Source organism: Pagrus major, chromosome 14, assembly GCF_040436345.1.
Source record: "Pagrus major chromosome 14, Pma_NU_1.0".
NCBI lineage: Eukaryota > Metazoa > Chordata > Actinopteri > Spariformes > Sparidae > Pagrus > Pagrus major.
This window is the reverse complement of record NC_133228.1, coordinates 3,009,831-3,022,792: the sequence shown is the minus strand read 5'-3', so window position 1 is coordinate 3,022,792 and position 12,962 is coordinate 3,009,831. Positions and strand designations below refer to the sequence as shown.

Sequence of the window (12,962 nt, the reverse complement as noted above, 5' to 3'; positions counted from 1 at the left end):
CAGGTCCTACCGCGCATGACACATTTTCCTTGGAGCTGATTGGTAAGTTGCTTTTACTTCCTGTTTCGTGTGAAGGAACCCATAAGGAAACTAGTTTCTGTAAAGTGGTATTTTATTTCCAACAAGACACATTTTATTACATATGAATGTAACGATTAGTTTTCACCAAATGAACGCAGGCAGTCTGTCCTCAATTAAGTATAATCTGTTTTATGCAATCCTGAATCCAGCGCTGAATGGAAGTCCGTCGCTCTAAAGACATCGGGGGGTTTGGCAGGTTTTGCACAAAGTTCCGGTTATCAGTTCCGGCTGTAGTGCAAAGTTGACGTGCGTGCTAAGCAGTGTCTCAAAAGTAGGCTACCTAAAAGTCATACTTGAGTAAAAGCCTTAAAGTATTTGATATTCAATGTACTGAAGTATCAAACGTTCGCCTAAAAGTATATTATACATATATTTCACACATATGTGTAACTGGCTGCTGCTGATTCTGGTGTGAAATTATGACAACATTTTAATCAAGGACCTAATATGTACACCACACTACACTAAGGCTAAGCGACATCCTCATGTGCAGGAAAACTGTTATAGTTGATTACAGTTCATCAATGGATGTGGTGAGAATACTCAAATCAGAATGTGATTGGCTACATTAGATGACCTTTTCCTTTGGCAGGCCAAAACTGAATCTTGATAGTGGGCCACAAATGATAACACAGATTATATTGTGATCATGGTACTAGGGGCCCAAGTTCCCTTAATTTAACGACTCACTCTGCCATGCTCAGATTATGGAAAAACAATGATAATTAGGGATCCTACATATTTAAAGAGCATTTTTACCTCACAACAACATAAGACAGCATGAACAGAGATCTATGTTATGCATCTGACGGCCAAAGTGATCCTTATGGTGGGCCAACTTTGGCCTGCGGGCCCCACTGGTTACCTAACTAGCTAGTTAGCTAGAACACCCTATCTAGCATGATACAGGAGGTCAGGAGGACCGTCCCTCTCTGAGTACTCTCCTCTTCTCTTGGTGATATTGTTGCTCCCACTGGTACTAAAAGTCAACTTTTGATGTGACTTTTTTTAGTGGCACCATTTTCACCAGCCAAGGCTCCAAGTAGCATTTGCTAAATCAAGCCTTTATGTGTTGATGAACACTGGTCATATAATGTGGGTTATCTACAACGTGACATTGAAGTTATGTAGTTGTATATTTAGGGTTTTATCGCTCTGTTTTTTTTAATGTGATTTATATTTGAAAATTCTACTTATGTGAACATTAGAAATTTAAAAAGTTTAGATTTCAGACATTATCATTGATGTCAGATTATTTGTAACATACAAAGATGAAGGACCCCCTCGAATTCTTTTCCAAGGGCCCTAGCAGACTATTGAATTGCCACTGATTGATGGAGACAGGAGGTTGGCATCAGAGTGTGGTGGTGGAGCAGGTCGGTGAGGTATGGGGCCTGGCTATGTAGGGCTTTGTGAGTGAGGAAAATGACTTTGAATTGGAGGCTCTGGAGGACGGGGGTGATGTGGTCATGGGAGCGTGACTGGGTGAGTACATGAGCAGCATGTTATGAATGTACTGGTATTTACTTAGCACTTTGGATGATGTGCCAAAGTTTCTGCAGCAAGAGTGATGAGACAGCGATGTTTTTTTAAACCCTTGTGATTTAAAAAAATGACAATACATTTACCTTGTACCTTGTGTCTCATTACAATGCAATGTTCTGCTGGGAAACCTTGAGCCCTGGCATTCATGTGGATGCCACTTGACATGCACCACCCACCTAAACACCGCTGCAGACAAAGTATGCCCCCTCATGGCAATGGCAGCCCTGCTTCCTCCACCTAAAAAGCCTAGACTCACTCTTGCAGCAAAAAGTGGCTCTGGAGAATGAGTGAAGAGGTTGGAGTGTTACTACAGCTCAAACACTGCTGAAAACAGACATCACCAGAGCGTCTGTGCAAGAGTTAGACAGGCAAGCGTTGAGAATGAAACTGTTGTGTCAGAGATGTGAGCATATCTCTTGAGACCCAAAACGAACATTATCCCTATCTACACTATAGTGTTGCATTAACTCATTCAGCATTTGAGTATTTCTCCTCCCTCTTTGTCTCCTCTACTTAAGAAGCTCTTAAGGCTCTTAAAAGCCCTCCACACTATTCCTAACAGATTTTCACCTTAGGAGCTGTCTTAAGGGTTAAGATGCTTTTTGAATAACTTTTTTCTTTACTAGGATCTAGTCTTAATTTTAAGGAAAAATTCTTAGAAAATGTCACAGTTCCAAGAATCTTTTCCGAATTTTGTCACTATGAGCAACTCTTTGTCCTAGGAAGCATTATGAATACGGCCCCAGGTAAACACTTTCCATCAGCTTTGACTGTGTTTGAGCATGAAGAGTACACCGCCCTTCGCCCTGCTTTAGTCCTCTGTCAGCTCGAAACACCATCTGCCAGTTGAGAGCATGGCTTGATCCGGGATGTTGTGGTGGAGACAGGTCTCTGTAAAGATGTGAGCACATCATTTCCTGTTGCTTGGCCCATGTCATGCATTTCATTTCACTGTGACCAGACATTGTCCAGGAACAGCCTTAAAATCCAAGATGGATTAGCATGACTCTTATCCAGTATCTCTTCCTCTCCTTCTTTGAGCAGTCCTGCTCGTCAAGTTGGATGGTTGAAAGATGAAGTTGTCATCTCAAAATGTGCTGCTTTTAATCCAAACTTGCGCATTTCCTTTCCAGTGCTGGCGAATGTATATAGGTAATGCTTGTTGCAGCAATCAAAATGAAAAAATAATTCTAACATTTTTAAAACATAAATGTAGTGAAATTTAAAGGAGCTACCAGCTGTTGCATCTGCATAACAATCACACAATCACCTGCATTAGTAGATGGCATGCTATACAAAAGTATACGCTACTGTAGCAGTAGACTACAGAGCAGCATCTTTCCGCCGGCTGAGACTCCTCAATTCATCCTAAGCCATAAATGATGCTTTTTTCTGTTTTGTGTGTAGCATAAATGGACTACATCTTGTATTTCAATATACAACCATGTGTTGTAGAATGATAAAATAAGCTAAGGTTAGTAAATATAGTTGATGAATAAATGAACCTTGAACTTTGAGATGAGACAATGAGTTGTCAGCAAAGTCACAGGATGCTAGTTACCTTACCTGGCTTTTAATACATAGATCAACATTAGGTAACAACTAAATCCAAGTAATTGAGATGAATTGTTTTCTGACATTATATATTCATTGTCCAACTCCACAATGCTGTCCAAGTCTGCAAATATCTGCAAATATACCTGTCACTTAGTAAAGCAAAAATAGGCTTGATTAGGACTCTATGTATGAAATAGTGCAGCCCTAAAGGCATTGTTCTATCCTGGAAAAATATCATGTGTATACCATTTGTCTTTGATTTGTTTATTGTGATTTTGTAGGATCTGAATATGCATTTGATTTCAGTGACAGCTGTCTGTTCACTCTACATGGCGGCAGTAGTTGTTTTTGATTGCATCTATTGTGTCTTTACAATGTATTAACACAAGAGGGTGCCAGATATGAAGAAACAGAAAACTGCAGCCACAGATTCCTCTGGACATTTTCAAAGTTTTCCCTCTCAGCAGAGGGACTGAATGACAGGAGCCAGAGGAATTGAATGCGCCATGAGCACAAACTCTTGCACCACTCTTGAGGCACCCCTGCTTGAGCAGGGTAAGCGTTCACATTTGTTTCTGCCCTTGGGTCTCACCAGAGCAGCCGTTAAATAATCAAGCCTCCATATGTTGTTTGATTTGTAAACAGTGCTTCATTGCTGTGCACACACTTTACTGCTAAATTTCCCCATGTTAATAGTACCCACAATTCAAAAGTATCAGACAGAATGAAGAGCAGATTGATGGCTGAATTTGCTGATCTTAGAAAGTCTGAGGGTTGTCCTGAAGATAGTGTTATGGGAAGCCTCATAAATGGGTTCATTCATTAATATCTCTGAGAACCCATCTTAGTCATCACACATCACCACCCTGGTTAAAAAAGCACAGAAAAGGCTCTACTTCCTACAGAAACTTAGGCACGATTCTGGTTAACTTTTACAGAGGAGCGAGAGAAAACATCCTGACTGGAAACATCACAAACCGGCATGGTTCATCCCGGCCCAGGACAGGAAGGCTCTACAGTGGGTGATTACAACCACCAGAACTCACTGGTACCATCTACAGAGCATCAGTGACATCAGTGAAGTGAGATGTCTGCACAGAGCCCAAAGGATACTTAAAGACAACACCCACCCAGCCACAGTCTGTTCACCCTGCTGCCATCTGACAAAGATACAGAAGAATCTGCTGCTGTACCACCAGACTACAGAGCAGTATCATTCCCCAGAAGCAGGACTCAAACGACAAATGACAATAAATGTACCTTGTACCTTGTATGTGAGAACACAGAGAAAATAACTTGAGACTTCTGACACTTCATCATGTAGTCATCATGTTGTTGCTCTATCACAGTTGTGGTGTCCCATGATTCATTCGTTTTGCATTTTTACAATGCATGTGGAACTGCGCATGCCATGAATAATACTTTTTTCTGTTCCATTGGAATTTTCTGGGCAATATATAGTGATTAAATCTACTCACTCAGCCTTTTGATGAATTGCATGGGGGCCAGTAAACATAGTGCACTACTTAGCAAATCTGGGGGGATTTCTGAGAGCCTATTATTATTAGTGCTTCCATCTGCATTGTAATCTTTGCATTTTCTCATCACTAGCAGTAGTAGGAGTTATTGTAATAAAGGTAACTAAGGCAGTTATGGTATAAAAGTAATAATTGGATGAAGTGGTAAAATATTTGAAATAGACTTTTAAAGCCCTTTCTCAATCAACCTCTTTCTGAGTTATGTAGTCCGGCATGAGCACACAATTTTCTCCCACAATTATTTGGTTATTCCACACATTTCCTTTTTCTGAGTGATAATCATATATTTGAAGTGGGCGGGGCTTAGTTAGAAAAAGGTGATGTCAACTGCTTTCATGCACCAATCAGAGTTGTGAAAACCTTTGAATCAGAGTCTAATCACATTTCTGTCAATCAAATCTTATCAAACCACACCTACAGAGTTCTGATGAGTTTTGTGAAAATCTTTTGAAATAACACCTTAAACATTTTTTAACCTTGATTGTTGCTTATTTAGTCATTAATATTTAATGTTATTGAGACACACATTTGAGATTTTCAGGGGCTTCAAACAGTAGCAAAAGCCCTCACAGAGTAGAAACCTGTCATGTCTAAATTTCAACTACAACAAGAGACATCATGCCAATTTTATTTTTCATTTTATTCTATTTTTTTTCATTACTAGCATTCATTAAAGTAATGAGTCAAATGCATTCATCTTATTATGCCCTCTATCATACCTCAAAAAGTCACACACCCCTGTCGATAAGATGTTGTTTTTCTCTCCAAAAGTTTCCAATGACAGAGGTTCACTACAGCAGGTCAGCACGTTCACACAATGGCACAGTGCTGGAGGAGATGTAGGGTACAGCTTAATGGGGTGTGGCTGAAGTGGTTAGTGGACCATCAATACCTTTTTAAAACATGTGAGAATGAAATGCAATTACAAGTACACACTTAACTGCATTTTACAATATAGGTAAAAGTTGCTTTGAATAGTTGCCTGGCACCAGCTAAAGTTGGTCTCAGTCTTCTGGCTTGTGAGCTAGTGGTGGATTGTGACAGATGATGATTGCAGAGAGGACACACAGGCACCTTTTCATCTTTGTTCTATATGATCTGTGTTGTCTTATTTACCTTGCAATGTGGATGTATCATTTTTGTGGGAATGTATTCCCTTTAAAAGCTTTAGGTGAAACAAACAAGATGTAGTGAGGTGGCAGCAGTGATAGAGGTTAGTGTAGGAGTAAATAACTTCAATAACCATAATCACACAAAAAATTGACAGGAAAATAACAACAAATACATTTACTGATTTCATGAATTTTTAAAATAATCCCCCCAAAGTCTTATACATGGCATCGTTATCTTATTTGTGTTCAGGGAATGGACCCCCATGGCCCCACTCCAATTGTGCCCCACCAGAGCATTGGCTCATATGAGCCCCTGCCTATCATACTTGTTATTTTACATAAGATTCTAAATTCATCCTGTTACTTTCCATTGACTAGACAGGCCTTTAGGATCTGAGTAAGACATAGCAGCAGTAGTATATGATGTAAGCAGTAACAGAAGAAGGCCATAGGTAATGATTGCTCAATAATAATCATTTGATGTAGCCTCTCAGCTAACACGGTGCTCCTCCAGACAGACCGGTGTTGATTGGTCCAGGGACAGGCCGTCATCCTATCAAACGTGCTGGGGCTGCTGACTGTTCTGATCCCTCTGCTCTCTGCTGCTGCTGACGGACTGCGGTCTGCTGGGCTGGCTGTGCTTCATACATCAGGTAGGCCTACATCTGCCTCTCTGGAGGAAGCGGCTCCCGGCATTTTAGACGCATAATGGTCCTGGTTTAATATAGCATTGTTTTTGTAAATGGGCTTCGGCTAAATGCAGCCGCACGGTTCTTCTGTACAGCTTTCCTTCCCCCTTTGTCCATCGTTTATTTCAGTGGGTGGGTTATGCAGTAAGGGTATAATCTGTGTAAAATACGACTTGCTGTGTGTGCTTGACTAAAGACCTGAATGCTGTGCTGATGTGTTCTGTGCATGTCGCCCTGCTCAGACGGATGGATGCTGAAGATCCGGGGCTGAGATGAGATAAGCGTCCTCTGTCTACGCCGAGCTGCTGCAGCGCCGAACACGCAGGAAAGACGTTGTCACTTTGCAGCCAAAAACACCGGAATACAAGGATTCAACATTTGACTCGACCAGTGAGCTGTGTCACCGCAAAGGTTTGCTTTTCATCTGCACCGAGTTCGCCGCCTCGATAATGGTCCTGACGCTGCTCTCCAGAGGTGATGTGAGCTGAACTTGCGGGGAAGCCGCATAGGAGCTGTCCGTCTGTCGAGGTGCTGATGCGGCTGTGACAGAAGCGAGCATGGCTGCCGGGAAGTTACTGCTCTACGCCGGGCTCTCTCTTTCTCTCTGCGCCCTGGGCATGCTGGCCGTGGCGATGTGCTCCGACCACTGGTACGAGACCGACGCCAGGAGGTACAGGGACCGGTGCCGAAGCTTTTCCAGCCGCCGCAAGGACCCGGGCTTTATCTACATCCCCAACAACAGCCTGCCGCTGCGGGCCAGCCGGAGCAGCCTGCCCCGCTGGGAGGAGAAGCTGCTGCTGGCCCGGAACCGGCGGCAGCTGTTCGCCATGAGCGCCGCGGACGAGTGCAGCAGGCAGTATAACTCAACCAACATGGGGCTGTGGAGGAAATGCCATCGACTGGGCTTCGATCAAGACATCGAAGCCCTCATCCAGAAAGGTAAGAATGAAGCACAAGTCAGAAAGGCTGAAGTTGCTGCAGAAACACACACCGTCACGACGGGATGTGACATTTCTCATGAGACAATCAATCAGCCTCGTCTGTGGTGATTGTCCATTTGACCAAAGGGCAAACAAGGGCATTGGGCTACGGTGTTGTGATAACAGAAGTGGATGTTTGTGCAGAGGCATGCAGACCGTCATGTTGTGCTGTGTGAGGGCTCACGGCCTGTGGCTGCAGACGGCTGGCTGTCGTGCTATTTTGCAAAAGAGGGTGCATGTTAATTATGACGCTGAACAGCAACATACGTGCCATCACTGTTACCGGGTCTGCTTTCAGCTCTCTTTTAGTTTAATTGGTGCTTCCAACTGCAAATGACATAGGTGAATCATTGTATGGGCAGCCAGTAAGCACTCAGCATGAGAAAGGAAGAGATGGGGTTTCTCTTATTCTTTATGGGCTGTATCTTCCATCAAGAGTTCAGTTATAGGTGCAGCCTACAGATTCTCCTGATTCGTTCCACATAGGCTTTTTGTCCAGGTTCTAGAGACCCATCAATTACTTTCAGACGTATGCAGGCCTACTGTGCTAGGCTGGATTCACAGGCAAAAATGAGCTGCTGGACCCCCGTCCCCTACACTCTGGACATGTGTACAGTGTCATACAATGTAAAAATATCCTGGTTGATCTCCTTGAAAGTATAAGGCAACTTTTTGCATCAGGTTATTATGTAGATCAAGCAAAATGAGTTTTTGTATAAAGTTTTTTTTAACGTAAAAAATATTTGCAAGTAAAGTTGATTGTGGCTCAGGAGGTAGAGTGGGTCATCAGCTGATCTAAGGTCACTAGTTCTATCCTTTTCCTGCATGTTGATGTGTTTACCCCCAAAACTTTATTTCCAGAGGTACTATGTGTGTTAGAAGTTTGACTGAAGCATAGAGAACGCAACTAACAAAACCAGCCAATCAGAGGTGGAGTAAGGCGGTATTGATATCAGTGTATAAATGTGTGTGTGAATGGGAGATTGTAGCAAGTGTTGTAAAGCGCTGTGAGTGGTCGTTAAATGCAAGTCTGTTTACAGTTGAACTGTGATCTGCAGTGTTTTAAAAGTCTATCTTTAAAGAAAACCTCCCTTTTCTAAAAAATCATTCCATATTACTGAGATGAAGTTGGACTGCGATCTACTCTGTATTTCTAAATGTGATTGTGTCATTTAGAAAAGTTACATTTACTCACATTTTCTAGATTGTGTATTTCTGACACTGAAAATATCAATCAAATAGTTCATTATTTACTTTGGGTCCTCCACGGCTGGTAGTTCTCAGGGGAATGCAGTTTATGTCATACTGTATATGCTGAAATAGGCTAATACTTTGCCCACAGATTAATACTGTATGAAACATTTAAGCACAGTATCCCACACAGTAAACCTAGATGTTGACACAAGCATGAAGGACCTCAATGGCAGGTAGTAAAGCATTACCCATAAGGGGTCGTCACCCTGAGGAGGGGCATATAGTCAGGTCAATTACCAGGTCAAATACCCTACATGTGCAGGTCGCAGGTTCACAACATTTATACACTTGATGCTTTTTCGTGTGCGATATAATTGTACTGTATTTTCAGGTAGACATTTTTTTTAGAGTTTTAACAACCCAATAACGGTGTTTTTTTACAATGCAGAAATCAACTTGTCGGGCTTTGTTGGACAAACTCTGTAATTGAAAACATTTTCTAAATGACCTAACACCCAGTTTACCACCTCTATAAGCATTTTAAAAACCCTTCATTTTCTAAAATAAGCATTTAATTCAGTGGTTCATGAAGGTGGCAGTTTGATATGTGCTTGTCAGTCCATCCAATTAAAAGTCATTAAAACAACGGACACAATTCCTGTTTCCAACGTCAGGATTAATCACAAAATCAAACACAAGTGTCCACTTATGTCCCTGTAGTTGATGATACTACACAGGCATGCAGTGTGTTTAAAAGACAGGGAGGTTGAGGTTTCTCATGGAGATTACTGGTCTAAATCCAAAGCTGGAAGAGGAAAGGGTGTGTTTACTCTCTGAATGTGTGTGTACTTGTGTGAATGTGTGTGTGTGCTGCAGATGTGCCTTCCTTTGAGAACGCCTCAATGGCCTTGATGGCCTACCATCTGCAGTAATGGGCAGCCCACAGTCAGTGTGCTCAGTGATCAGATGAATGCCTCCATAGAGGGGTCTGGTCTTTTCCAGCTCTCAGCTCCATCAGCATGGAAAAATACAGCGTGGTTTGTCATCATGATGCCTCCAACAGTAACTTCACATGGATGGGTCGATAAGTACGGAACTGTTGAGATTAACACTGCTTATCTCTGTGTGCTCTACACGTTATTGTGATCGACTAACAGGAAGTACAGCTGCTGGATCATATTACACTGACATCTGTCAGCCAACCACAACACTTACCAGCAACCAACTACTATTAGTACCACTACTGTGACTATTAACTACAAGAACTAGCTTACTAGCTCAATACTACTCATCTGCACCTCCACTGCTCCTGCCATTACTACTACCACTACCACTGCTGCTTCTGCTATTACAATGGCTACCACCACTGATCCTGCTACTATGGCTGCTACTACTACTGTTACTAATGCTACTACTGATATGACTACTCCGACACTCCTACTGCTTCTACTTCTACTTCTACTGCTACTACTACTACTGCTATGTCCACTTCTTCTGCTACAGCTACCATGAGTTCTCCTGATACTTACATACATCTTATATTACTGCAGCTACTAGCCTACTGCTAGTGCTACTATTGCTTCCACTAGTCTTTTTATTATGACTTCTAGTGCCACCTCCACTGCTACAGCTACTGTTAGTGCTTCTATCATTACATCTGCTCCCCTACTACTGCCACTGCTAGGGCTACTGCTGCCACTACCACTGCTGCTACTGCTACTACTGCTACTGCCTTTGCTGCTACAACTGCTACTCCTTCTCCTCCTACTGCCAGTACTAATACTCCTACTGCTAATACTACAACTGCTGCTACTGTATTACACCTTTTCCACTGGTCAAAAATCCCACTTAAACCCACTAAGATCGGGCTTTTGTGTGCAATGGGAATGAGTAAACTCAGCATTTACACCTGGGTCAATTGACTCTGCAGTAGACACAGGTTTTTATTACTCCGGCTCGGCTTTGATCTAAATGTAAGACCGGGTGAACACGCTAAATTCCGGCATGCATGTGATGCTGCTTTATCAACATCCGGTGGTGGCGCATAAATAAGGAAGGAATTTGGGATGTGGTCTATTAAGGACGTTTACTGGACACAGTGTTGGAGGCGGAGCCCTGTTCATTCCTATGAAAGCTGCTCAGTGGTGTTTTGAAGTCAAAAAAGCTCGACTTCTTGGCTATGAAAATACCTGCCCACCGAACCGGCTAACTTCTGGTTTAGCACCCGGCTAACTTGAAGGGGGATAAAAAAAATGTAATCGTGCGGCTCTTCTAGACTTTGCAAATGTTATTGGACTGAATGGCTCGAGTTCTGATACTGAAACGAGTCATTTTTTGGAGGTTGTGATGCTCAAAAGAATTTATCCACCGTTTTACAGGCGCTTCTTTTCTTAATGGGTCTATTGTTTTCTCTTCTGGTACAGCACGTTCCGTCCGCAACACAGTTGCCGCAGCCTATTCCGACCAATTGATTGATCAAATAATCTGTTGTTTCCATGCTTCTCATTCAGTGTCTATGTAAGCAGCTGTGCATAGCATTCTGGTAGCACTGTGTTGTGTTTCCAGAAACGGGCATCATGTTGCCCGTTCCTCATTTAGATAAAGTTGAGCTCTAGGCTACTTCATGCAAATCAGGAGCGTCCAGCACAAGTCGCACCTCTCGAAACTCCTGTAAAACTATAAAAACTAACTGTTGTTAAGTGAAAATAAAGACAGCATGTCTATTTTCGATGGAGGCGGACACAACTGCTGTCACAACACTTTTGTGAGACTAGCGGTGCATTTGGAGACCTTTGACAGAGGACCTTGGTATTTTTTAAAATCCTGGCTACAGCCCTGCTAGTCATCAGGGCATGTTTGATGTAAATCAAGTATGCCATGGACCTTGTATTAACACTATACAGGGGTTAAATAGAAAAAAAAAATTCTTTGGAATTTACAGTTGCTTTCACCAACAAATAAAGCTAAGCTCTGTGTCCTGTTTGCTGTTAACACGCGTTGTAGAATTCTCATTTATTAGGGATTTTGGGAGGTCAAAGATTAGAGCAGAGCATCACAAAGCCTTCCCTCCACATGCTGTTTCACTTTTATTCCATTTTAATCTCCAAATTCAAATCACAGGCATAGTCTATACTAGATGATTATAATAATAATAATTCCACTAAATGGCCTCGTGTTGCTGTTTCATAATGACTCCACATTCCCCTGTGTACTTTTATGACACATGAACCTTGTGAATGACAGGATACTATCAGCCACATATCTAAACCTTGATGAGCCATTTCCTATCCATTTGAATATGATTATGCTGTTTTTGTTATAGAAATAAACATGATAATTGTTATTCTATCAGGAATGAATCATCTCTGCTCGTGGTTTCTGTGGCATAAGCACTAAAGACACTTCACTTGTTAGTATTTGGCCAGATAAGCAATTTACATTCATCTTCTCATCTTCAAGGCACTTTCCATAACCACAAGCTGCATCAGTACGCAAATAATAAACATCCCTCACATATAAAATTGAACTTGAAAACTGTTCTTTTAAACCCCTTGACTTGACTCATAAAAGTGGAAGATAAATAAGAATATATATGCTATAAGAATAAATATAATAGAAAACATCAAGATATATATTGTATGTGCTGCCGTCTCTTGTCACGCAACGTCTCCACTAGTGGTGGCTGTATTTTAAACCGATTGGGAATTTTGAGTTTGTGCTGAAGAAGCTAAACTGTAGCAGATTGAGTTAAAAATGTGTAGTCAGGAGTTATAAGTTGGTTTCCAGAGCATATAAAATATGTTACATGCCTGCAAATATGAGCACACACATTGTTTTATGTGAGGTATGTGAATTGAAAAGGATCAATTGTAAATATATTTTTATCGCTGTTGCTATGCTAACCTCGGTTAGCGCATTAATGGGAATTCCCATTATGTGTTAGCATCGAGCTAGCAGGCCACGCACTTGTTATACTTGTCCTTGTTTTTATAAAATCGATCTGGGAATCAAAGAATGTAGACTGTAATATTTCCTTGTTGACAGTATGCAGTTCACATACTATTGGTTCATACTGATGTTTCAGACATGTTAAAATCAATAAATAGTAACTGTGACCAGCAAGTAGACATAGATGGAATTAATCTGTTGTACCACATCGGTATGAGACCAAAACAAAGAGATGTCTCTGTGATCCGACTGCAGTAAATGGATCAAAAGGACGCTGAAATAACAACATCATAATGCCGTCTTGTAAAAAGCCTGAAT

General features: G+C 41.7%; 1 protein-coding gene across 1 annotated transcript in view; it reads left to right on the top strand.

Annotated features, from left to right (window-relative positions):
• The first annotated feature begins 7,079 nt into the window (after positions 1-7,079).
• Positions 7,080-12,962, top strand: part of tmem178bb (transmembrane protein 178Bb) — a 130,242-nt gene continuing 124,359 nt past the window's right edge. Inside the window, exon 1 of the mRNA XM_073480906.1 lies at positions 7,080-7,461. Coding sequence (XP_073337007.1) covers positions 7,080-7,461 — 382 coding nt within the window. The remainder of the gene's footprint in view (positions 7,462-12,962) is intronic.